Source organism: Chelon labrosus, assembly GCF_963514085.1.
Source record: "Chelon labrosus genome assembly, chromosome: 20".
Classification (NCBI taxonomy): Eukaryota; Metazoa; Chordata; class Actinopteri; order Mugiliformes; family Mugilidae; genus Chelon; species Chelon labrosus.
This window is the reverse complement of record NC_140353.1, coordinates 24,546,294-24,574,112: the sequence shown is the minus strand read 5'-3', so window position 1 is coordinate 24,574,112 and position 27,819 is coordinate 24,546,294. Positions and strand designations below refer to the sequence as shown.

General features: G+C 39.5%; 1 protein-coding gene across 1 annotated transcript; it reads left to right on the top strand.

Annotated features, from left to right (window-relative positions):
• Window positions 1-5: 5 nt before the first annotated feature.
• On the top strand, window positions 6-23,301 carry enpep (glutamyl aminopeptidase). The gene is made up of 20 exons (XM_084569853.1): window positions 6-1,149; window positions 2,263-2,404; window positions 3,116-3,250; window positions 3,366-3,486; window positions 3,747-3,901; window positions 7,564-7,677; window positions 7,755-7,889; window positions 8,080-8,145; window positions 8,269-8,334; window positions 8,486-8,646; window positions 14,762-14,844; window positions 17,073-17,209; window positions 17,925-17,980; window positions 18,143-18,293; window positions 18,633-18,706; window positions 19,454-19,558; window positions 19,687-19,857; window positions 21,207-21,347; window positions 22,097-22,178; window positions 22,448-23,301. Exons 1-20 carry the CDS (start codon window positions 464-466, stop codon window positions 22,592-22,594), a joined length of 2,928 nt encoding a protein of 975 aa, XP_084425979.1. The 5' UTR covers window positions 6-463; the 3' UTR covers window positions 22,595-23,301.
• Window positions 23,302-27,819: the final 4,518 nt, after the last annotated feature.

The following is a 27,819-nucleotide window of genomic DNA, read 5'->3' as shown; positions in this document are numbered from 1 at the left end:
CTGTGTAGCCACTGTCAGCGGATTCCACCACAACTATGTCACTTTGAAATTTAAGACACTCTGGTGACTGAAATACAGAACAAATTCAGACACAAACATACACACAGTGACTCTCATATTTGTAGTTAGTTGCAGTCCATGCTATATTCCTGTTCAGTTACATAATAAACAGCACATTTTTGAAACACAACACACAGAAAGTTAAAGATTAGCTACTGATTTACCGGCATATTGTAGATGTTTAACTGGAGTAGGGGTGTTAACAGCACCATGTTCAATATGTGAGATTCTCTCCACTGACAGATCCTTGCTTCTCCTCCTCTTTTGTTTCTCCACCCCTCAGCACCAAAGAGGCAAGCTTTGGATCAGCTTACACACATACATGAATAGGAGCCAAAGCCTGCAGCTCTCGCTTTAAAAAGTTGTGTTTTTCTCCAGAGAAGTTTTTAGGTAGGAAGTCACCATGGTAGAAAGCATGGATTTGGAGAAGCAGCAGAAGCGTTATTGCATTCAAGGTAAGCACGTAGTCATCATTTGTGTGATGGTGGCAGTGTGCTCTTTGGCAGTGGGCCTTGGAGTGGGCCTCTCTTCCACCCCCTCCACACCAGCACCTACGGCGGGGCCTACACAGCCCCCACTAACTGGAGGGGGCCTCTCTTCCACCCCCTCCACACCAGCACCTACAGCGGGACCTACACAGCCTCCTCTACCTGGCAGAGGGCCATGTGCACCTTCCACAGATTCCAGCGGGGACTGGAGGAATTTCCGTTTGCCCAGCTATGTAAATCCAGTCCATTATGACCTGCACCTGGAGCCAAACCTTATTGATGACACCTATTCCGGCACTGTGGCTATCCATGTGAAAGTCGGAAAGCCTACCCGTCATCTTTGGCTCCACATCAGGGAGACATTTGTCAGCACTCTACCCAGGCTGAGGTTTCTAAACAGTGCAGGCGGGGAGAGGGAAGTAGCAGTGAAAAGCTGTTTTGAATACAAACCTCAGGAATATGTGGTTGTGGAGGCCACAGAGGAGCTGCCTGTTACTGGCCAAGAAGAGGTGTATATCCTTAGTCTGGACTTTCAGGGTTGGCTTAATGGCTCTGTGGTGGGATTCTACAGAGTTATCTACAAAGAGGATGGTATCACCAAGTAAGTTTTGTGATTTTATTCACCAATGCCAACTAGTAAACTCATATGTAACATGTAAAACTTAAAACAAAATAATGGACCTTTAAGTTTTTCTACACTGTATGTAACACAAACAACATATTTTCATGGCACGATGAAGTCAATTGACTCATTTGACATTATTATACTATTTAAAACGGTAAAGTCTGACAATACCACCTCAAAATACTCTTTGAGTGTAGTTGGTTTATTGGTTGTACTGCATGATGTCAGCGGATATAATTTGTTCAGTTACTATACAGTCAATGCTGTGGACATGCTTGTGGAAATCTCCAGGAAAAGGTAGATAGTGTATATTGTTTTGTCAAACTATCAATTTCTTGTCTCATCTTGTCTTGTCTTAAGCCAAGACAAGACCTCCTATTGAATAAAGGTTTGCTTCACATATGTGGAGTTATTACGAAAAGTTGTACTTGAACAAACACTTATTAGCTGTAAGTGGCTGCAAAATGTAGGCACTGTCCTCTGGGCTCCTCTGGGATTTGTGTCAGTTATAGAGGATTGCAATTGTGGTGCATGCTTAGATGGTTTAGACTGCTGAAAATGTATGAAAACATTTATTGTTTTATTAGATGAATTACTGAGCATGTAAATCAGACATGTGTTTCAGGACAGTTGGGTCTTGGTAAAAGTGCCTGTGAAGGTTCTCAGTCATCCAGGTCATGGTATATCCAAAAAGGGTTAAAAAAAAAAAGTTCTAGAACTGAAGAAGCTGCTCGGATGAGCGGTGAAACGTCTTCTCAAAAAATTCTACAAGTCCAGTTGCCTTTTTTGAACCTTTTTTGGATATCTTGGTAAAAGTCCAATCATTCATACAGTTTGAAAACAATCACAGCATTCATAGTAAACACTTCTTTGGCTGTGTCTACTGCCAGTGCTCTGTATGAAATAACAAAAAGATCGTGTTATTAGCAGGTATAGCAGATCAGAAAAACTGAGTAAACATCAGAGGTTCTCTCAAAAACACACCTGCTTCAGAATATATTTTATATATACACTATTAATCAGTAACTTTGTTGAGTAAAATCTTACTGCACTTTTAGTGCAATAATCTGTTCTTTATTTGATCCCCAGAAAGATTGCTGCTACTGATCATGAGCCAACTGATGCCCGCAAGTCATTCCCCTGCTTTGATGAACCCAACAAGAAAGCCACCTACAGTATCTCCATCACTCATGATAATAACTATAAAGCTCTGTCCAACATGCCTCAAGAGGTACTACTCAAGCCAACAATGCTAGAAAGTTGTACAGCTAGAAATCTTGTTTTGGTAGGATTAGAGAAAATCGAGTAGGCCTAGCATGAAGTTTTTTTTTTTTTCACTTGCTTTGTAACTAGTACTAGAAACATCTTACATTCCATATACCAAAGGCTCTACAATTCTAACCACACTAGGTACAATAGCCCATCACTGCCCCATCAATAGCCCTCTTCAAGATGCACTTCTGAGACAGTAGATGAACAGAAAAGGCACAGAATAAAAATGTTTTTCGCAAGGCATAATGGCAAGATTTCTTTGAGTTAATGTTGCTTCCGTGACCCGTACTGATTGTACTGGTTTATTTTCTCTCTTGCTCTTTTTTCTACACCCTGGAAGAGTTTTTGCTGTGACATGAGTCAATCTTAAATGGTTGTATTACAGAAAAAAAAAAAGAATCTGAGCCATTTTGTGGTAAACAAATTCACCTCAGATAACGTGAACGACTACGTCACTGTTCTTCTGTCCTTCACTGCATAAAGCCATAGGTTCCATAAAGCCTAAATGTTGTGAATTGCCTGAGAGATGTTTGCTGGAGCATGATCAATTCCCAACAAAGGGGTTACAGACCATCTTTCGATTTTGTGCCTCTGTTTTTAGGCAATATTGAGTGAGATAAGCAGCATGACATTCCCATTAGCCCATTAACCTCTTGTTCTGCCACTCTAGGGTGCCACGTTACGCGTATCTGACGATAAAGTGAAAACATCCTTCCAGAAGTCAGTTCCTATGAGTACCTATTTGGTGTGTTTTGCTGTGCACCAGTTTGAATGTGTGAATAGAACTTCTTCAAGAGGAATTCCTGTGAGTTTACAATTGTTTCTCACTATCAATGACATCACTCACACAAAATGTATTGTGGTATAGTCTATCTGTCAAACACATAACCAACATATACATGTTTTGTCTTCCTTTGCAGTTGAACATCTACACCCAGCCAAGTCAGTCAGGAACTGCAACATATGCAGCTGACACAACCAAGGTCATCTTTGACTATTTTGAGGAATATTTCAACATGACATACTCCATCTCAAAATTGGGTAGGCTTAGACAAACTTTTATGTGTTTTGTTTTCATGTTCATAGCAACCACTCCATATTAAATAGTAACTGGAACACTAAGAAAACTATGTGAACTGCATACTACGCACTAGCAATATAATTGTAGTAGAGCTAATAAAATCATTTCCATTCCAGCTTCAGTGCCAATCTCAAGAGCAGTTATCAAGCCGCACATTTAGTCATTATTTAACTGTTTCACAAGAATGAATATTCACTGTGTTGTTTTGGTTTTGATCTAGATCAGATAGCCATTCCTGATTTTGGTACTGGTGCCATGGAGAACTGGGGCCTCATCACTTACCGGGAGACAAACCTGCTGTTTGATGAGAAAGAGTCATCTTCCTACAACAAGCAGCGTGTAGCTAGTGTTATTGCCCATGAACTGGTTCATCAGGTAACAATATCTAAATACCTATTACTTCCTCTGCTTGTTGTATTTGTGTCATAGAATATACAGTGTATGTGCAATGCATGCGATGAATGTGGTAGGGCCTCTCTTATAGGGCACCTTTTCTTCACTGCTGAAAATGTACGAAAACATTCAGTTTTATTGGATGAATCACTGAGCATGTAAATCAGGCATGTTATGTTTCAGGACAGTTGGGTCTTGGTAAAGGTCCAATCATTCATTCAGTTTGAAAACATTCACAGCATTCATAGTAAACACTTCTCTGGTTGTGTCTACTGGCAATGCTCTGTATCAAATGACAAAAAGATGCTTTCATGCTATTAGCAGGTATGGCTGATCAGAAAAACTGACTGAGTAAACATCAGAGGTTCTCTCAAAAACACACCTGCTTCAGATGATTTCAAACATAATATCATGAATTTAGTTTCATTTATGAGTTAGCTTCATACATACATACATACATACATACATACTGTACATTACGGGTAACTTGGTCTTGGTTCCTTTGGGCTTGCTGTTGATGGTGATATATGCACTATCAATATTGATGGTGTGTGGAGCCAGACACTAAGCATTTAAGACTTGCTTTTCCAACTTTTCAATAAATGATCATCTGGCTAAAAAGAACTTTACACATGTACAGAACCTCCTTCTCTTAATATGCTCTGTTATGAACAATAGCATATCAACAGCAAGAAGTTGAGAGTCCAGAATTGTAAATGTTTAAAAATATTTTTTTTTTTATGAAGCACAGTCTTGGGACATTGTATTCCAACATAAAAGCTGTTTTACAATGATGAGAGATAAGAGCTCTGGTGACAGTCCATAACATGTTGTTATCTGATTAAGTTACAGCAATAAGGAATTGGTTGTGGTTAATTTTAAATTTACAAGGTCTTCTTCTCACATGCACTGAGCAATAAACATTGAATATTTACAGTGTAGAGTTAAGAAGCACATTAACACTGAGTGCAACCAAACAGTAACTACTCAATCATTACTGACAATTACATCTTCCATGTCCCCTCAAGTAAAGAGAAGCATCATACTTCAGGATTACTTCAACATTGGTGACTGTGGACTTCCAATTTCCGCACGATGTAGTAGGCAACAAGAGAGAAGAACAGTTTGTTTGTTTTTAAACTCAGATATTTAGACTCTCAGAGACTCAAGGTAAAAGCACTATAAATCCCTTCAGAATCAGCAGAGTACCCGGAGAGAACCCACGCAGACACAGGGAGAACATACAAACTCCACACAGGAAGGCCCCAGAAAGGTCCCCACCACTGTGCCCATGGTTGTGTTTAGTTGGCACAACATATTTTATATTTTGATTAAAAGTCCATTACTCAAAAAATACTACAGCTAGATCCAGATGCCCAAACACTTTAGGGTACATGGTCATGGACTTGTTTGTGTTTAGTTTGCATCCACTGTATTTTTTGTATCATTTCAGTTTTTCAACAAGTATTTCATATGGATGACGACAAGAGTAAAGAACTTTAGTCTTTACTCTAGCCTCGGAGATCATTTGGACCGGTGTTATTTTCATCTGTCACCTGATGCCATAATCGGCTTTCTTGACTCTAGCGTCTCTCAGACACACACACCTCTTCTCTGTTCTCAGTTTAAGATAAAAGACAATCATAAATGAGGCACACATACTTGCAGTGATTTGACATTACTTATCTTTGTTTAAACCATATCCTAACCTATAGGTTCTAATATTTTCAAACCCACGTCATCAGTTGATGTAATGATCAAAATCCTGTTTTTTATATCTCACAGAGTCAATGAGAGTCAATCTTGGCATACATGTGTCATGTATATAACTTGTTTTCTATGTTTATTGACAAAAATATCACAGTTATATCATTATATACATTAATACATATACATTACATTACATTATTATATACAGTGCAATAATTTTCATTTAGTAATAGATTTAAAAGTTATGACAGTTCATTTGTTTCCTGCTGTGCTTACTTTACTCATCATTCACACTATAATATGTACTGTGTTTTACTACATAATGCAATTTCTTTCACGTTTGTGGATTTGGTTGTGATGAAAAGCGTAACAAATGATTGTTTTGTGTGTATAGTTAAACTTAACCAATCACCAGAAGTTAGGTCGAAGATGAACTTTCAAAGACAAAGATAAAAAATTGTGCCAGTAAAATTGGAAATGCATGAGTGCACACTCAGCTTTTTCTTAGATGATAAAAGCTGAGTCTGCAGCAGTCACTTTCTTAAGATAAGATAAGATAATCCTCTTATCACCTTTAGTTTTTTTCTCCCTTTTCTTCTTAGGACTTAGTTTCATGTTGTTTTGTCAAGTATAATTTAATCTTAATCTTGTTTTCACATTTAAACTTGTTTATCCTTTTTGTTTGTAACTAATGATCAAGTTTTCTGTTGCCCGCAGTTAAGTTTTACTTTGCCCAGAGTGTGTGTAATATTGTTGGACCCAAATGCAGTGGCAAAGGGTGGCAAGAGCAGGAAACAAAAGAACTTTCATGAAAACGTACAAAATCTGCAAAAGAAACGCTGCATGCTGTAGGCAGTTTATTCCAATGGAATCTCCAGAGGAGGATTCAATTCAATTCCATTCGATTTTATTTATATAGCATCAATAACTATACAAATTGTCTCAAAATGCTTTAAAAAATGCGACCTGAAACCTCCAGAGAAAGCCTGAAGGTGACGGTGGCAAGGAAAAACTCCCTTTTAACAGGAAGAAACCTTGAGCAGAACCCAGCTCATATGGAGGGACCCATCTGCCTAACGCCAGCCGGGTACAGACAGAAAAGAGAGAGAAGAGAACAGCAGGAGGAACGAGATAAACATACATCTGTCATAGATACATACATCTGACTAAAGCGTACATGTAGAATCTATCTGATGATACAAATACAACATACAGCTGATGATGTTACATGACAGTTTGAGATTGTAAGAGGAATCGTAGGCAAGGAGATGCACAGGAGATGTCTTGTTGTATGCAGATGATTTTTGCCTGTACATTTCCAACCCTACTCTAAGTCAGACCCCACAGTAACTTCTGTGTTAAATTTGTTTGGACAAAATCTATATGATATAATTACAAAAACGTTCTAACAGAAATCAAAATAAACAGGAAGAATTGCTTTGCCAACCATCCAACTGACCTACACAAAGAAACTGCTTATTTTGATCTAACATATTTTAGGCTCTAACATATTATAAAACAGTGAAGAACAGAATGTGCATTTTTCAGCTTGCTGGCAAGAAGATTGATTAACCTTAGCTGGAAACAGAACTACACCAGCACATTCAAATCTAAAGAATGAGGTGATGGAATATCACAAACTATTAGGGAATTATTACAGGAAAAACAAGACAAGAAATTTTGCGAGAAGTGGTAAGTATAGCACTCTTTTGTCAGATGAAACGCTTGGACTAAAGAACCATAATGAAAAACTACTTAGTCACTAACTAGTATAGTCCTGAGTAGTCCTGGATTAGAAGTTATTAATGAAGCAATGCTCATTTTTGTATGCAGTACTGTGAAGTGGTCTGTTATGTAATGTAACATTCATCCCTGTGAAATTGCTTTTTGTTTTGTCGGGCTCCTCGAAACTCAAGTCGATAGTCTTTTTTCAGTGGTTTGGGAACATTGTAACCATGGACTGGTGGGATGACCTCTGGCTAAATGAGGGCTTTGCCAGTTTCTTTGAGTACATCGGCGTGGAGAAAGCTGAACCTACCTGGGGCATGGTGAGTTCTATAGTACCAGACAATTTGAGGATCTCAGCCCTGTTAAACATGCTGTATGTGTTCCTGTGCTTATACAGCGAGACATTATGATCATCAGCGATGTGCTTCCTGTTATGGTAGACGACGCCCTTCTTTCCTCTCATCCAATCATTGTGAATGTGTCGACCCCAGCAGAAATCACCTCTGTGTTTGATGCCATCTCATACAGCAAGGTATGAGAAAACTGGAAAAGCTCAAACTTTAAGGTTTATAAAACCTTGCTTCCCGAGGGTGCAATAACATACATTAAAAGCATACATTACATACAAACAAGATACATTAAATGTAAACAAGATACATTAAATGCAAATAAGGGATGGGTATCAAAAGTACTTGTTTCTTTTTTTCTTCAAATTTTTCCAGGGAGCATCCATTCTCAGGATGTTGGAAGACTGGATGGGTAAAGACTTGTTCCGAGATGGCTGTCGAGTAAGTCTCGGGCTAACAGTTTAATGACAGATACATAAGAGATGTCACACTATGTTCATTTTTCAAGTTATCAAGTCTTGCAGCAGCTGAGTGATGAGAGCATGTTTTTTCTTCTTTCAACAGAAATACTTGAAAGACTATTACTTCAAGAATGCCAAAACAGCAAACTTCTGGGCATCTCTTGCCAGTGTAAGTTTAAGAACTTCATCTTTGGACAGCACGTGACTCGTGTTTTCCCTGGCATCCCTTGTTTAATATTCACAGATGTGGAAAAAAATAAAAATAAAATGTATTTGTTCTTTGTTCTGAACAGTAGATAAAATTTTATCCCTGTGCCTAGGTGAGTGGATTGCCAGTTGAAGAGGTCATGGACACATGGACCAAACAAATGGGTTATCCTGTGTTGCATCTATCTGTCTCGGAGACAAATGCTAAACTGAGCCAAAAGCGTTTCCTGCTGGACCCTAAAGCAGATGCCAGCCACCCTCCTACGCCTCTTCAGTAAGAAAGATGAAATTAATTTTAGGATAACGATAACAACATCGTGTTACAACATCACTTTGTTTTAATAATAATAATAATAATAATAATAAATTTTATTTATAAAGCACTTTACATCAAAGATCTCAAAGTGCTACAGGTTAAAAAGAAGAAGAAAAGGTTTTAAAAAAGAAAAAAAACATCTAAAGGGGACCAAAAGCTTTGCTAAAAAGAAATGTCTTAAGACCTTTTTTTAAAACAGTCAGTTGATTGTGGTGCCCTCAAGGTGTCAGGGAGGGCATTCCACAGACGTGGGGCAGCAGCACAGAAGGCCCTATCTCCCATGGTCCTCCGTCTGGTTCTGGGTATGTGGAGGAGGTTTGAGTGAGTGGAGCGGAGGGAGCGTGTTGTGTTTTGTGGACTGATGATTTCTTTGAGATAGGGGGGTGCGTGTCCATGGATGCATTGGTGAGTGAGGAGGGAAACCTTGTACTCAATCCTGGTGGAGACGGGAAGCCAGTGGAGTGAGTGGAGAATGGGGGTAATGTGCTCATGTTTCCGCACTCTCATCAGGATCCTAGCTGCAGAGTTTTGGATGTACTGAAGCCTCTGCAGACTCTTGCTAGGAATCCCGATGAGAAGTGCGTTACAGTAGTCCAGTCTGGAGGAGACAAAAGCATGAACCAGCTTTTCAGCATCTGAGAGGGAGAGAATGGGGCGGAGTTTGGAAATGTTACGGAGGTGGTAGAAGGAGGTCTTGCAGAGGTGATTTATATGGGCTTCAAACGTGAGTTGAGAGTCCATTTTTACACCAAGATTAGTGACTGTTGATGAAAGGGGGATGTTGGAGCCAGAGAAGGTGATGCTGGTTATGGATGATGATTTGGTCTGGTGAGGGGTGCCAATCAGTATGGCTTCGGTTTTGGAGCTGTTTAGTTGGAGGAAATTGTGCTCCATCCATGACTTTATCTCCTCCAGGCAGGAGGTGAGTTTTGATGGGGATGACAGTGAGGATGGGGTTGCAGCTGTGGCATTTACATAAAGCTGTGTGTCATCAGCATAGCAGTGGAATGAAATTTTGTGACGGCTGATGATTTGGCCAAGGGGGGTGAGGTAGAGGATGAAGAGGATGGGGCCAAGGACTGATCCCTGGGGGACACCGCAGGTGACTGTGTGTGGATGTGATTTGGAGTGACCCAGGGAGATGTATTCTGTCCGGTTTGTGAGGTATGACTTGAACCAACTGAGAGCAGTGTCATTGAGTCCAGTGGTGAGGTGGAGCCGGTTTAAAAGAATGCCATGGTCGACAGTGTCAAAAGCAGCAGAAAGATCCAGGAGGATGAGGAGGGAGGGAGAGCCACCATCAGATGACATGAGGAGGTCGTTTGTGACTCTGACGAGGGCAGTCTCTGTGCTGTGAGCGGAGTGGAAACCGGACTGGAATTTTTCAAAAAGGTTATTATGTTTGAGGCGGTCCAGAAGGTGGGTGGCAACTGCTTTCTCAAGTACTTTCGTTATGAAGGGGAGATTGGAAATGGGCCTATAGTTGGATAGGACATCCGGATCAAGAGTGGGTTTTTTGAGTAATTGTCTGATTATGGCATTTTTTAAGGCAGGGGGAACGTGACCAGTTTGGAGGGAATGATTTATAATAGCGGTGATCAGGGGGGTTAGGTAGAGGATTTCATCTTCCTGATGATGTTCTGCACCTCTTCTGATGAAACCACAGGAAAGCAGATTAGGGGTTGTGAGACAGTATACGCTGTAGGAACAGTTTGGGTGGGAGGACCAAAAAGGGCAGAGCGAATATGTGCAATTTTTGATTTACAGTGGAAAAAAGCTGCTTGGAATTTCCTGGACTGTTTCTGATGGCATCGGAGTAAAACTGTGACCTTGCATTTTAGAGTCATCACACATTACAAAAAGTCTAAAGATTTCACAGGTCCACACTGTTATATGTTAGGAGGAAGTGCACTTTCCTGTGTTTCCTTTTAATGGTAAATGGCCATATTTTTATATAGCTCTTTTCTACCTATTGGTACCCAAAGCGCTTTACAGCTCACACAAGCACACACGCATTCACTTCGGCATGTGGCACATTGCAGGATCGAACCGCTAACCCTCTGGTTCGTGGACAACACGCTCTACCTACTGAACCACAGCCCCATATAAGCCATATAAGTGTAGAAGCCTATCTAAGACAATTAAAATGACAGATATATCTCTTAGGGATGTACAAATTAGATTCTTAAGTATATCAGGCATTCCTATAAATACAAATAACCATCTGACCAAATACAAATAATCATATTTCACTTGCTATCACAGTGACACATGACAAACAACAGTTTTAGAATCAGTTTGACGTTTTTGTTACATAGTATAAGACAGCTTCTGATCCCTGACTTCCTGAACAGGGGCTCTCAGTTTGCACAGGTCATTTGGTACCACCAATTGCTATTGCACGACACAAAAAAGCAGCTTAACAAAATTAGACATTCATCAGATATTTGTCACATGATCTATGACCACCATCAAATGTGGGCAGTGTCTTCTTGAAAGAACCATGAATCCTAACTCTAGGGGTTGGGTATCAACAGGTGTCTAAAATCTATTATAAGTATAAATATAATTTATTGATCAGTCACAACCAGTGTTGGGTATAGTTACTTTGGAAAGTAGTTAGTTAGGTTACAACGTTACCATCAGTTAAAAGTAATCTGTTACATTACAGCATTACCTATGAATAAAAGTAACGCGTTAGAGTACTCATGCCTTACCAAAAATTAAAAGCCGTTTGCAGCGCCTCGCACATGCTGCAACTCAGCGACACACAGCCTCCTTTAAATGCACTGAGAAGTCCTGACAATGAATAAAGTCATTCATCCAACCAAATTAACTCTGCAGGATAACAATACCAGGGTGATAGAGTGGTGCTTGGATACAATATGTTTTTTTTTAAATTGGAAGTGGAATTTTTTGCGGTCGACAGAAGCTTTTCACCAACGCAGAGTGTGCATTTTACCGTTATGTTGTTCTTGTCCTTTTCGCTGGCGAATTGAAAATAATGTGCGTACTTCCACGATTCAAAAGCTGTCCTCTCTGCCATCCTGCCGGCGGTTCGAAAGCACTCACACACACACCCACACAGGTAACGTAGGTCAGCAGGGCACAGACGCATCATCACAGCGCTGCGCCTCCGCTGACACATCCGCAGGTGGCACAGTACTGTCTGACAAAAAGCAGGCTGCAGTCGGAATTTTTCTTTCCTTATCCGGAGTAATTCTTAAAGCAACGGATTACTTTTTAAAAAAAAATAACGAAGTTACTGATTACTTAACGCACGAAACTAACGCGTTACGTTACAAGTTACACGAAAAAAGTAATTAGAGTACTCTAACGCGTTACTTTGTAACGCGTTACCCACAACACTGGTCACAACACTAAAACCATTGCCAGAAGAAGTAAAATAATAATGATCATCTTGTGACAATGCAAGGTTCTGCTGGGAAACTTTTGGACCATAAATTCATGTGGATGTTACACAGACATGTACCACCCACCTAGACCAGACCAGGCACCCCAACCCCGTACTGGAACAAGCCTGATCCACAAAGGCCACACCCCTCAACCCATAGGACCCAAAGGCCACCACTAACAACATTCTGTTGCCAGACACCACAGGACACCTTCAGAAGACCCATGTCCATTCTCTGATTGTCACGACTGTTTAAAAGGCACAAGGGAGACCTACACAATATTAGGAAGGTGGTCATAATGTTTTGCCTGATTGGTGTGCAATACAATAATACAATTTCCAGTTGTGGGTAAACAAAGAAAATCAGATACCTAAGTGAATTTATTTCTATAAAGAAGTGAAAAGTAAACAATTAAAAACAATTTTTTATTTTATTTTTTTAAACCTTTTCTTCTTCTTTTTAACCTGTAGCACTTTGAGATCTTTGATGTAAAGTGCTTTATAAATAAAATTTATTATTATTATTATTATTATTATATTTAATCAAAGACAGCCAGCAGAGAGAGAGCATACTGGTGAGAAAATGTGGAAGAATGTGTTTAAAGCGACAATAACAATAATAATAATCTCAAGACTCTTACAGGGAGATACTTTAAGGGGATGAATATTTCATTCATGTATTGTTACTGGGGTGGCACGCGATTAAATTTAAGCTATTTAATTCTAATTCAATTTAAACGGATTTTAGTAGACGAGTGAATCAAATAATAAACACAGACATGAATATTGTAAACTCAAGCTCTTTTAATGTCTGGAAAAATGCATTTAATTGCATTTCAATTCAAAACAGTAGAAAAAGAAAGAAAATATCTCTGGCCAAAACTGAACAGTCCTAAAGTTAAAGTGCCATTTTAAGTACTTTTTCAGAACAGTATTGACTTTAAATGGCAATAAATAAATAAATAAATAAATGAAAGTTTAGGCTGCCGACAGGTATTGTCCATACTTGGACCGGGACTGATAGTGCTAAGAGGTCCGACGGTTTCTGTGCTCACTGCAACATGCTTTGCATTTTGATGGCTCCTTAGGGTTGAAGTGCTGCAGTATGCAAACTTTATTTTTATTTTTATTTTTTTTGCACAATTTGCACAAAACCCCGCTTTTATCAAGGCTTCCATCAGGTAGTTTTTTAAAATAAAATTTGCCTTCCATTAGTCCTAGCAACGTGCTTTAATGTGAGTCCTCCATTTTGGCAGCCACAGCCGCCCCGGCAGTAGGTAGAGCGGGTTGTCCACAAACCAGAGGGTTAGCGATTCGCTCCCTGGAATGTGCCACATGCCGAAGTGTCCTTGAGTAAGACACTGAACCCCCAGTTGCTCCCAGTGCATGGGACCGGTGTGTGAATGTATGTGTGCTTTTGTAAGCGAATGGGTAGATGTGTCTGTGACTGTAAAGCGCTTTGAGTACCAATAGGTAGAAAAGCGCTATATAAAAGCAAGGCCGTTCACCATTTACCATTAGCCGAGCTCTGACGTGTGCACTAGTGTAATAGGTGTACCAGGAAATCGTGCACTGACAAAAGTTCCGCTTTGTTTGGAATACAAACTGTGATTAAATGCATTATTTTTTTTTAACGCATTCATTTTTTTGTAATTAATTCATCGTTATTAACGCGTTAAAGGCCCATCCCTAATTGTTACATTATACACTTCTATAAATCTGTTGTGTTTTATTTATTTATCTATTAAGTGTTTTTGTTTATTTTGTCAACAGTGATTACAGTTATGTAAACAATAAAAAGGGAAAACATTCTAGTGCTTGCTCCTCTTCACACATTTAGTGGTTTGATACAATCCACTTGAAGAATGGACCAGGTGAATGTGATTCCTTTGACCTGCACTGAGGCCAAATTCACATTGCCATTGAGCCTCTGAGCACGGATGGTCAGAATGGAACCTGTTGGATCATTCTATGGTTTGTCTTAGCACTTCTGTGATCTTTAGAAGGAGTGTTGTGGGCATGGACAAACATCAACTGACCATGGTCATTAGGGATGAACCAGTAGCAGGCAAAGACAGCAGAGATGGGCTTGAGAGCACAATGAAGTATTTAGATTTAATATGACCCAGATAGTTTTGTGAAGACGAGAACTCAGAGGGGAGTGCATTGGGCAATCACTATTGTGAATATTAATCTGAATTTATATATCTTTGTTTGGTATGTGGGTGGCACAGTGGCAAGATGGTTAGCACTGATGCCTCACAGCGAGAAGGTCCCAGGTTTGAATCCATGGGCCGACTGGGCCTTTCTGTGTGGAGTTTGCATGTTCTCCCTGTGTCTGCATGGGTTCTCTCCAGGTACTCCGGCTTCCTCCCACCATCCAAAGACATGCTCTTTGGACGGTGGGATTCTAAATTGGCCGTAGGTGTGCATGTGAGTGTGAATGGTTGTCTGTCTCTCTGTGTTAGCCCTGTGATAGACTGGCGACCTGTCCAGGGTGTACCCTGCCTCTCACTCGATGACAGCTGGGATAGGCTGCAGCAAACCCCACGACCCTTAACAGGAACAAGCGGTTACAGAAGATGAATGAATGAAAGAATGTTTGGTATGTACGTGCATTAATAACAAATTAATGTATTTTATTTTTTTTTTTTATAGGTACAAGTGGACAATTCCAGTGAAATGGCACTCAGTGCAAAGTGACAGGAATGTGTTGGATATGTTCAACAAGAGCGAAACAGGTAGTGGTATGCACAATTTAAATACGTTTGTAATGACATACTATCTAAAATAAAGCTGACCTTGCCCTCTTCCTAGAGCTTCCCAAAGCCAATTTTTACATTAGTCTTTTATTTCATCATGTTCATTTCCAAGTCTGACCAAAAGTAAAATGTATATTGCAAGTATATTGAATAATAAAAGTAATCATTCTATTTTGTTTATGCTCCATCCTCTAAAAGGCTTCACTATTGCTCAGTCTCTTTGAGACACCACCTCAGTACCCTGAGAAGCACACCAACCAACTGCAAGTCGTATACTTGCACTATACTCATTCATGCCCAGGAACAAGTATTGTGTTGGTCAACTACATTATTAACGAGCCAAAGAAATATCAGCTTGGTTTGAAGACTAGCCAGCATGCAGAAATATATAGAGAGTATAGACTTTAGACAGCATCACAGTGGTGGCATGAACATACTGAACAGGAGTGAGCCCCCCAGCCCATTGTGGCTACCAGTAGCAGATTGACCAGATGTTGCCATGAGGATATTGCAGTGCTTTGGCCTGTAGCACATACACTGCCTGGCCAAAAAAAAAGACACCACCTGGATTTAACTAAGCAAATAGGTACGAGCCTCCTATTGGATAATTACTGCACGGGTGATTATATTTCACCTGGCAACAAGTTATTTAACCCCAACTGATGCAATGAGTAGCTTCTCATTTCTTAAACAACCGTGTCGAAACACACATCCTGTGGTTGTGGAAAAGACAAATCATTAGCATGCATCAAGCAGAGAAAACATCTAAGGAGATTGCAGAAACTACTAAAATTGGGTTAAGAACTGTCCAACGCATTATTAACAACTGGAAGGATAGTGGGGTACCATCGTCTTTGAGGAAGAAATGTGGTTGGAAAAAAAATCATCCTGGTCGGATCGCTTAAACATTTGGTGAAATCAAATCAAAGAAAAACAACAGTAGAACTCAGGGCTATGTTTAATAGTGAAAGTAAGAGCATCTCTACACGCACAATGTGAAGGGAACTCAAGGGATTGGGACTGAACAGCTGTGTAGCTTTAAGAAAACCAATAATCAGAAAAAAAAATGGAAATAAAATGCTTCAATTTATTAGGGAGCATAAAGATTGGACTCTGGAGCAATGGAAGAAGGTCATGTGGTCTGATGAGTCCAGATTTACCCTGTTGAAGAGTGATGGGCGCATCAGGGTAAGAAGAGAGGCAGATGAAGTGATGCACCCATCATGCCTAGTGCCTACTGTACAAGCCTGTGGGGGCAGTGCTATGATCTGGGGTTGCTGCAGTTGCTCAGGTCTAGGTTCAGCAACATTATGTGCCCAAAGAATGAGGTCAGCTGACTACCTGAATATACTGAATGACCAGGTTATTCCATCAATGGATTTTTTCTTCCCTGATGGCACGGGCATATTTCAAGATGACAATGTCAGGATTCATGGGGCTCAAATTGTGAAAGAGTGGTTCAGGGACCATGAGACATCATTTTCACACATGGATTGGCCACCACAGAGTCCAGACCTTAACCCGATTGAGAATCTTTGGGATGTGCTGGAGAAGGCTTTGCACAGTGGTCAGACTCTCCCATTATCAATACAAGATCTTGGTGAAAAATTTAATGCAACAGTGGATGGAAATAAATCTTGCAACATTGAAGAGGCTTATAGAAACGATGCCACAGCGAACGCATGTTGTAATCAAAGCCTTTTTTTTTTTTTATCGGTGTCGACTTTTTTTTGGCCTGGCAGTGCGTGCTGGGAGAATGTTAAGTGACTGCTATGGTTCCTCATAACAAACAATACCCTTCTTCTGTCAAGACACCTGAGTTGCCAAAGACTGAGTTACAGTATACTCCTCTCGTCAAAGGTGTTTGCCATTACAAACTTTCACCACCTGCTCACAGCAAAGTCCCTGAAGGAGTTCCTCAAGATGGCGAAGTTTTAGCATTCTTTTATCCCCTAAGTACCTCAGTTCATGCTGCCACAGTATAAGGGTCTGGACAGAAAGACCCCCAAACACAGGGTGGACTGCTTCATAGAGAAGGGTGGCTGGAGTGGCATAGTGTATGTGGTGGTATCCTTCTGTCCTTGTTCTGGCTGTCTGCTTTATTACAGATCCTACTCTAAACAAGTGTGTAGAATGTCAAAAGTAATAACAACTCAGGAGTGTTGTATTTTGAATAATATACACATAATCACTGTGTTGTTTTTTAGAGCATGTCATCAGTAACTACTCGCCCCCAGTGGATGGACTGTTGAAGGTTAACAATGATCACATCGGATTCTACAGGGTCAACCATGATGAACACATGTGGAATAATATCATTCAACAGCTTCTAACCAACCACTCGGTACAGCTGTCCTCAGGGATCTACACAGATTGTCTATCAGATGTTTACGTTTAGTTGTAATCTAGTTTTAAGATATATTTGTAATTGCCAGTACTGATGGACCACTTATCGGTATACTTAAACTAAAATATTGTGTCATATGTACACTAAATGTCCATACCTGTGCAAGATCACAAAACTGTTAAAATGATTCTAAATTGTACAGTCTTACAATTACTGAATTATTTAAAATTATGTATCGTTAAAACAAACAGGGTAGAGTGCCTTTAATGCAAGAGCACATTGTAAAACCTTTAAATGCAGTAAAGAGGTATGCCTTGGGTAAGACATAAGTTGTAAATTAATAATAATTACAGCACCCCATAGGTGTACTAAGATTCAGCTTGTATTTTGGTGCCTGTACTGAACCTGGTGTAAACTCGCTGCAAAACAAGTTTCACTTTGCTTTCAGCACCACTCAGCATTCTCATCCACACTGAAAAGCACTAACTCAGCATTTCAATGTTATTGCAGATGTATATGCAGATTTGTTGTATGTTTAGATTCATGTTACACTAAACACTAAAACTGTGAACTAATCTCTCAGATGCTGCTAGATATATTATAGATATAGATAGATAGATATTTTCCTTCCATGCTGATGTTTATGGTGTAGAGCAGTAAGAAAATCTCACTGTTACTGTGTCTGTTTGATTCAGTTTTCTGTCTTAAACAGGAATTCGATGCAGCTGATCGTGCAAGCTACATTGATGATGGTTTTGCCCTGGCAAGGTAAGAATACACCAAAAATAAATCCTTTAAGAAAATGAATTTCGTTCAGCATATACACAGGCTATTGTTCACTTCATAGTAATATTGCATCAATAACCTTCCAAAATGTCTCAAGGCACTTTACAAAACCCAAAGCTGAAACCTTTTCATTTCACTGTTCAGGGCTGACATTATAGATTATGGTAATGCCTTCAATCTTACTCGATACTTGACAAACGAATCTGACTACATAGTCTGGGATCGTGTGGCCTCCTCTATTGCCTATGTTCGGGACATGCTGTCTGGAAATACTCCACTCTACCAAAAGTTTCAGGTAAGCAAGTTGCTAATCCCTCGATGTGTTAAGCAAATTTTAAACTTCAAGATAACTGAGTTATAATCTGGGATCTAAATGTTTAACTCATTACCAAAGTAAAATCAGCCAATTGTCTTTTTGCACTCACATTACATTTTGATGTAATCATGGTATGTGAAATATATTTCTGTCATTTATATGTACAGCACTGTGATGTTGTTACGGTTCTGAAAAAGTCTATTGTTGTGCAGCCTTTCTGGGGTTCTAGACATAATAGTACAGTAGAAACCTTATTTTTTGGATATTAACTGGGTTGGCATTGTTTCGTATAGTTCATATATTTTCCACTTTTTCCAGACACTGTTTCGTGACTACGTTAAGAAGATCTCAGCACAACTTGGATGGAATGATGAAGGAGAACAGACAGAACGGTGCAGGAGCAATTTGTATTATACAAGATGTTTCAGATATCAAAACAAAAAACTTCAGGATTTTGTCTGAACTGTTAGGGTGACGGTAACCTCTGAGCCCCAAAGCACAAAAAACTGAAAGGCACAGGCAGGAGGTAGCCAAAAACCAGGATTATAAGTAATGCAGTTGAAAATATGTAAACATAACTGTTGGTGAATTGCGGAACACAAGAGAAAAATACAGTAACTGATGGTGTCTTGAGTGCATTGTCAACATTCTTTTATTACTGAGGACTTTCAGTTGGGAAAACATAACAATTCTTTAGCCTAAATACTGCTCATCCATATAATTTTTAACAACACTGTCAACCCCCATTAATACACTTATCAAGTGAGAGTGAAGGAGTTCAGTCATATATTGTATGTTGGCCACACATTTTGGGGCAGTAGTTATTGTTACACACAGCAGTTTATGGCCTTTCAGCGGAATTGTTACATTTAATCATATATGGTCAAAGATGTAGCCATAATATTTAAGGCAGACATAAAAAGAGATTCCTTTGTTTATCAGTGAGATGCTTGTACATGAACACTATCAAACGTTTGAAAGGTTTGGGGTGAGAGAGGTTTATCACTTGAAAAAGTAAGATTAGTAACCGACAATATTTTTGTAGTTAAACAAAATGTATTGATTGTTCCATATACTCATACATTTATTCAGTCAGCAATATAAAATGTTTGATGGTGACTGCTGGATGTTCTTGCCAGGTTACTAAGGGAGACTGTGCTAAGTATTGCCTGCCAGATGGGAGATCCGGACGCTCTGAGAGAAGCCTCAAACATTTTTGACCAGTGGATTAATAAAAATACCAGGTAGACTCTTTGTTTTTTATAGCCTACATGTACAACAACATGTTTGTGGATTATTTATAGCCAATTAATCTGAGTTAAATCTCTGACAAACTAACATTTACTTTTATTGATTGTTTGACCTGCTGCAGTGTATCAGTAAACCTGAGACTGCTAGTATATCGATATGGCATGAAGAACTCAGGCACTGAAGAAAAGTGGACAACAATGTTCCAGAGGTACAAAACTACTTCTCTGGCTCAGGAGAAGGACAAGCTGCTGTATGGACTGGCATCTGTGGAGAATGTGGAACTTCTCTATAGGTAAATAAAATCATCTAATTTTCCCAAATGGCTGACCATGACTGATTTTTAATGAGACCATAGATTGGATCAGGCCTGTGCCTTTCTTGTAGAGTCATAATGGAAAGGAAGAATCTGTGATTTTAACGGTGCCTGATTGAAAGGTTTGTTAGTTTGCACAAGAAGAAAAGCAAGTTATGTCTCACACGGGCACAAGTGTGAGACATAACTTGCTCGTCAGCTAAGCAGTCTGGTAAGGCCACTTACCCAATAATTAACCGTCGCAACAATAATATTCAATGGATAAATAAAATCAGTAGAGGTTTAGAGACAATAGTTAACATGATCGTTGGCAATCTGTCTGTTCACAATTATTGTTGTGAGCTGTGTATGACCAGTTCATTCGGTTGCTGGCAAACAGGTCTATTGTTGTGAGCCAGGTAGGGAGAGTTGCATTTCCGATGATGAATTCAACCTTTTGCTTGTGAGCTTAGCAGGTCAAGGTTGAGCTCTAGCTGTTGAATAATTTGTTTGTACAGCCTGTTTGTTCTCTGTGTGTATTTATGATCAATAAGGAATCTGTAAGCTCTCACGGCATCACTCCTGTGGTGAGCAAGCCATTTTGTGAGAGGACAATGCATGAAACGACCAAAAAGGAAGTATGGTTGTCATACATGTCATCAGAGTGTGATTTAGTTCAGTGTGGATAATGCAAACACTACTTTGATGGAAACTGGTGCTAAAAGCAACAGTTTCTTGCTGTCTTTGTCCCAGAGTGGAATATCATTTGTGTAGATTTGCAATGGTAACTTCTGCAGCAGAAATTAAATAAACGATCTGATATAGCTAGAATGTGTAAACAATAGAAACTATTGTAAAAGTGGTATTATTTTCATAATTAGGCAATATGATGTGTATCTACATGATATGACAACCAAGAAAGTCTCATGTAGTCGCAGCTTTCATGGACTGCAGTAGGGGGATGAATCCAGTGTGCTTTTAATCTCATAAAACTCTTGTTTGCTGCCCACAAGTCATCTGTGGTGGAAAAATATACTCAGTTTTTTTTCTTCCAGATCTGAGAAAACTTCGTTGAGGAATGTAGTAAATGTTATCTTTTCACATACTGTTTCTCCCTGCATGTCACACATTCTTGGGATTTAGTAATAAACTGATGGAAAGATGTGTTGTTCTTGTCCTTTGCAACCCACAAATACAAAATAATGTGATCTTCCACAATGTAATGCACTAAATTACTCTAAGCATAAAACGTTTTCAATTCAAGTCATGCATTAGACACTAGTGAGGTGTGTAATCTCATCTCATCTCAATGTTCGCTGAAAGAGAATAAACTTTGTTATGTCCTACAGGCTCCTAGAAGCTACTAAAGACGAGAGTGTATTCAGAAGTCAGGATTTGTTCACTGTGGTGCGGTACGTGTCCTACAACACTCTGGGCCAAAGTATGGCCTGGGACTGGACCACACACAACTGGAACTACCTTGTCAACAGGTCAGTGCAACAAGGCAACAACTGTGGACAAACAGACTGTGTTAATCATTTGACATTCGTCATGTCTTATAGAAAGCAAAACAAGCTGTAAACACAACATACATACATTACATGTTTTCAATGTAAGGGTCACATTACCATGTTTCAGGTTAGGCTAAATCCACACTGCAAAGTTTGATGCTCAGTTGAGATTAATTGCTCATATCAAAATGTTTGAAACACTGTTCCTATGATCAGTTTCTGGTGTGAACCAGTCACAGTCCTGCACTGACCCTCATGCATTGGAAAAAGACATGATATGTAACATGACTGCCAGTTGGGTTTGTCACCCAAAATATGGTGGAGTTCACTGTAAAACAGACAGGTGATCTAACCATGACCACCTTGATGGTTTGAGTCTTTGGCTTTCTCAAACTTGGCAAACTTCAAAGCTCTTAACTTTTCTTTGACACTGCAGCAACATTCTGCTGCTGCCCCATTTGGCCATTCCCAGTATTACAGTATGCTTTCAAACAGAATCCAGTTGTGATATGTCTCCTCAAGTTTGCTGGTGCAGAAATCTCACCATAAATATTTATGAGATCTAACGCCTAACTCTCCCTCCATTAATTACTTATTTCACAGCTGTCGTCCATGCAGAGTACACTGATGTGCCTTTATAAACTATAATTTTGTTGATCGGATTATGCTTTTGTGTGTGTTTGTGTGTGTGCATGGATGTGTGTGGTGTGCATGTTTGATTTTAACAGGTACACCATCAATGACAGGAACCTTGGTCGCCTATTGAATCAAATAACCACTACTTATAACACTGAGCTCCAGTTGTGGAAGGTGTGTACTGGTGTTTTTTTTATCTTATCATTCATTCAAGACACAGCAAGATACTGTGGCCCAAGTTACCCCTAGTCCTCGGCAGTGGTACATGAATGTGTGCTTATGTGGACGAATGAATAAATGTGTCATTTTGACTGTAAAGCTCCTTGAGTACTTATAGGTAATAAAGCATTATATAAATACCAGCCATTTACTCTTCACACGCGTTAGGGTTGACACTTGTGTTCAGGCTCTTCATAACACAATTTTCTATGCTAATCTTTCAGATGGAGCATTTCTTCAGTTTAACACCAGATGCTGGTGCCGGGGAGATGCCAAGGAAGCAGGCACTGGAGACAGTGAAGAACAACATCGAATGGGTCAGGAGGAATGAGGACGAGATCAGAAAGTGGTTGGAGGACAACACTCCCTAAAACTTCTCAAATTAAGAACAAAAATACTGTACCTGTAAGAAATGAGAGCATCAACACTACCCTGTAGTAATCACATTTTTCTCATTCATTACATACAGGATGAGTTTCTCTTCTTGGAAATCGGTTGAATAAGTCTTATGCTGATCTTTCACTAATCACAAGTGTATTTGCACTACTGCCTAAACTTTATTTTTATTACACGTTCCTCAATACAACTAGGTTTTTGTCAATAGACAACAAATGCAAATATTTTTATAATATATGCTTGATTTAAAATTTATATCTGAAATGATCTTCTATCAGGCCCTGCGATAGACTGGTGACCTGTCCAGGGTGTACACTGCCTCTCGCCCGATGACAGCTGGGATAGGCTCCAGCAGACCCCCGCGACCCTTAACAGGAATAAGCGGTTACAGAAGATGAATGAATGAATGAATGATCTTCTATCATGCAGCACTTGATCTTGAATTACCTATATCACTATGTCATACTTAATAATCTCATAATCTCTCAGTGCACATCCTTGATGTACAACTCAAGGGTCTACTATTTTTTTGTCTCAACTAAAAATTAATATAAAAGTGTGAACTTGTTGGAGATGAAGAGCTGAATGAATAAATGTTTAATTAAATTACTTTTTGTCCATCATTATTCATTTTTCATATTACATGTGTCTGGCTATTAGCAGTAAACTAATTGGCAGTGGTGGGATTAGGTAACTAAAGAACTGAAAATATTATGAATGTTATTAGAAATTTATTTTTTTAAAACGGCGACGGAAAAATCTGAAGGCAATCTGTCATTTTGACAGATTGCAATTCACACCCCAGACTACACACTGTTGTAGCTGCTGGCTAAACTGCTTGTTTATGCTCGGTTAGTCATGTGTTCAAGCCCACCAAAGTATTGGTAGGCTCTCATGTGACTGCCAAACAGTATAGAAAGTCTGGAGAAGACCACTTCTGTAATGAGCAATTGGAGTGGTGAGGAGACAAGAGGAAAGACCAAAAGATAACAACATCTATGAACCATGTCATAGATGTCAGTTCAGCCCTGTCTTCAAATGTACTTTCTGTCGTCCGATGTGTGACATAAAGTACTGTAAGTGAGATATTGCTATTGTAAATGATGTCAATAAATCGCCATATGTGTGATGGAGCTAAAGACTGCAGGGATATAGATGTTGGACTCGTAGAGTATGAGTGTCTATCTCATGTTTGAGATGAAGAGGGCAGCTGTTAGCAGTTAACACAAACTGTGCTTTGTTATAACATTTTTCAAAAAGGCATTCCAAGTTTCATTGCTGCAAAACTAAAATGAATGAGATTACAAGAGTCAGACGATATTTAATCTTCATTACTTGATGGTCTTGGAAGAAGGATGATGATCTATACTGAAAGATAAATATAGGGCACTGAACGTAATGCAAGTCTTCACTTGTATTACAGAAGAACATAAAGCAGGTGTAAACCCTGGCCTAACTGCAGGTTGCCAAGCCTGAAACCTTTATCATGTCACTTTCCACAGGGCTGTGGTTGAATTCAGACATAGTTGTGTCTGTGGTCTACTGTACAAGCAGCAAGGACAAGGATGTCATGATGCAAAATCTGTTAATCCTGAATATGTCCCTGCTAGTGCTTCTCAGGCAATCAGAATGCAACTAATGACCCATCTTCCTTATCCATTATACTTTTTCCATTTCCACTAAATTCTCACACTCACATACATACATTTTTCTCTTAATATATACGTACTTTCTTCAGACACACACACGTTTTGCTGGAATGCATGTGTATTAGAGTGAAAATATGTGTGAGGAGAATGTGAATTAGGTCCACTACGGCCACTACACTATGACCGAAGTGTAATTTTTGATGCTTTAGAAAAAGATTTTTTGTTCTAAAGACTGGTTAGTTGAAGATTTAAAAAAAATAAAATAAAATAAAATATGGAACCTTGCTATTTAAAAAGTTTCTTTTTATGAATGGAAGTTTTACATTATGTTTTGTTTTGATTTTAGCATTTACTTAAACTCAGATCTTTGCATGGACTGTGCAGAGTGATCATGAGGGAACACACACATCTCTTGACCCCTACTGGTGGAAGGAGAATGATCCCTCTCCAAATTTCAAACTTAAGAGGGAACTGTGTTTTTCTTCCTTTGTGGTAACCATTATCATTGTCCCAGTTGTAATAAACCAATCTAATGTATGTAATAAAATGCTTAAACACTGTCCTGTCTATGGTCTCAAATACAAACAATGGTAAGAGTAAGTCAGTAAGTGTCATCTTTTAACTTTTCCATTTATTTTACTCTCTATTAAAATTAAGAAATCATTAGAGCATCTAGAGATTAGGAAAAAAAAGAAAAAAAAACCTTTGACGACTTTGACGAGTCAAGACGTCTGCTGTGCACCACAGTTTAGAGAGGTTTAAGCATCAGCAAATATGTCAGAGACCTAACTGAATCCCCACTGGGTGAAGGAGCATTTACTGATGTTCAGCAAAAGTTCCCAGCCACGTTTTTTTCCAAAAGTGGGACATCAAGAACACTGCCAAAAAACATTCCCTTGTTCGCCTGCTTCCATCCTATATGTGGATTTGAGTAGTTTCTTTTTTGGTGTGGATTTGGTGTGGTCCAATGGTGCAGTCAGTAGCTAATCCAGCAGGTGGTGACATTCCCTCACACTCTGTACTCAAAGAAGGCAAAAACTACCCTGAACAAAAATATAAACGCAACACTTTTGTTTTTGCTCCCATTTTTCATGAGATGAACTCAAAGATCTAAAACATGGCCACAATAAAAGGCTGCCATCTGCCCTGAACAGTGAAAACCGGGATTCATCCGTGAAAAGAACACCTCTCCAACGTGCCAGACGCCATCGAATGTGAGCATTTGCCCACTCAAGTTGGTTACGATGACGAACTGGAGTCAGGTCGAGACCCCGACGAGGATGACGAGCATGCAGATGAGCTTCTCTGAGACGGTTTCTGACAGTTTGTGCAGAAATTCTTTGGTTATGGAAACCGATTGTTGCAGCAGCTGTCCGAGTGGCTGGTCTCAGACGATCTTGGAGGTGAACATGCTGGATGTGGAGGTCCTGGGCTGGTGTGGTTACACGTGGTCTGCGGTTGTGAGGCCGGTTGGATGTACTGCCAAATTCTCTGAAACGCCTTTGGAGATGGCTTACGGTAGAGAAATGAACATTCAATTCACGGGCAGCAGCTCTGGTGGACATTCCTGCTGTCAGCATGCCAATTGCACGCTCCCTCAAAACTTGCGACATCTGTGGCATTGTGCTGTGTGATAAAACTGAACATTTTAGAGTGGCCTTTTATTGTGGCCAGCCTAAGGCACACCTGTGCAATATTCATGCTGTCTAATCAGCATCTTGATATGCTACACCTCTGAGGTGGGATGGATTATCTCGGCAAAGGAGAAGTGCTCACTATCACAGATTTACACAGATTTGTGAACAATATTTGAGAGAAATGGTTATTTTGTGTATATAGAAAATGTTTTAGATTTTGAGTTCATCTCATGAAAAATGGGAGCAAAAACAAGTGTTGTGTTTATATTTTTTTTCAGTGTATTAATCCTAGACCTAAGCAAAGCTTTAATTCATTTAAAGGCCTTACGCTTAGTTTTGCTTATCCGGACTGGAAAAACACAAACAGTATTCTTTTTGTTGTGCTGTATCGCCCTCCTGCTCCTTACTTACTGATATTTTTTTTTTTGTGTGTGTGTGTGTGATTTAGTGCTTAGAACAGATAAAGACATTATAGTAGAGGACTTTAACATCTATACGGATGCTGTCAGTGACAGCCTCAGCTCTTCATTTACTTCATTATTAGATTAAATTGGCTTTTCTCAGAATATAAACCAACTCATTGTTATCACAATTTAGATCTTACTTCAAGCCGGGCTCAACAGGCAATAGCACTAGCGTGTCATAACAAAACATTGGTGAAATGAACGAGTTTCGCGGTAGATAATGCTTTATTTAGAAGATGCGTTGCGTTGCCCCAGTCACTCCCACTGGACATACGCGGATGTAAATATCTGATGAACAACACACAAATAACACCAAAGTTATATGGGTGAGTAAACAATTGTATTTTATGCCAGAAATAAGGTCCAGGTTGTAAAAAAACAGCAGTTCCCCCTTAAGGCATATTGAAGGTTTGACAATTACTTAATCTTCTTTTGTCTGACCATTTCCTCATAACATTTAAATTCACAATAATGGATTACACAGAAACTGGAAAGAAACTTAAATACAGTAGTGTTTAGAGGTGACTCGTTGGCCACTGTGGGTCTGCATCTGTATTTGTTTGGCTGTCTCATTTTTTGCCCAGCTGCTGCTGGTCTTTATGCTGGGGCTGGGCTGTTGATCACCTGCATCTCAATCAAGCTGAACTCTACTTAAGGACTCTCTACTCTCCCACTCATTGCCAGTTCTTCAGTCACCTCTGTGGTAGTTATCGGCAAACCAACTATCAATGTTTAACCTATTTTTGAAGTGCTCTTTCTAATGCATTTGCCTTCTCTGTTTTGCTTTTTGTTTTTGTTTCTTTTTGGAACTCCGCTCCAGCATTTGTTAAACTCAGCTCATTAAAGTCCTGTTTTTGTGTCTGGATCCTTTCCTTGACTTGTCTACATCATAACACAGTAGATGCTTAGGCCTATCTGATGATGCTCTAAACAGATATGAGGACTTAGAATTACCGTTTTTTGCAACCTGGACCTTATTTCTGGCATAAAATATGATCATTTACTCAAAAAATGGTGTCATTTGGAGTCGTTCGGACGATGTTTAGATCCAAGTATATCATAGTGGGAGCAGCAGCAAACAAGAATGATATGATAATGACATATTCAATAGCATTTAAATTTGAATCTAGACGTCTATTTAACCGGCTCAGTTGAGTCGGATATAAAGGGCACCATTCACATCTCACTCGGCAGAGAAACAAAACATACCACCCGACTTGACCACTAGCAAACCGAGAGTCTGCAGCCACTCACTCGACCGGCAGATAAACGAAACTTAACGACTCTTAACCGACTCTTACGCTACTAAGCAAGAGAGACAAGAGCCAATTAATATGCTCACTCGCCACCAAGTGGTCTGGGGTGTGAATTGCAATCTGTCAAAATGACTTGCAGTACTTTATGTCACACATCGGACGACAGAAAGTACATTTGAAGACATGACTAACCG

Coding starts and splice junctions, on each gene's coding strand:
- enpep (XM_084569853.1), top strand. CDS start 464: ATGGTAGAAAGCATGGATTTGGAGAAGCAGCAGAAGCGTTATTGCATT. Junction 1,150..2,262: donor AAAGAGGATGGTATCACCAA/GTAAGTTTTGTG, acceptor TTTGATCCCCAG/AAAGATTGCTGCTACTGATC. Junction 18,707..19,453: donor GAAGGAGAACAGACAGAACG/GTGCAGGAGCAA, acceptor TGTTCTTGCCAG/GTTACTAAGGGAGACTGTGC.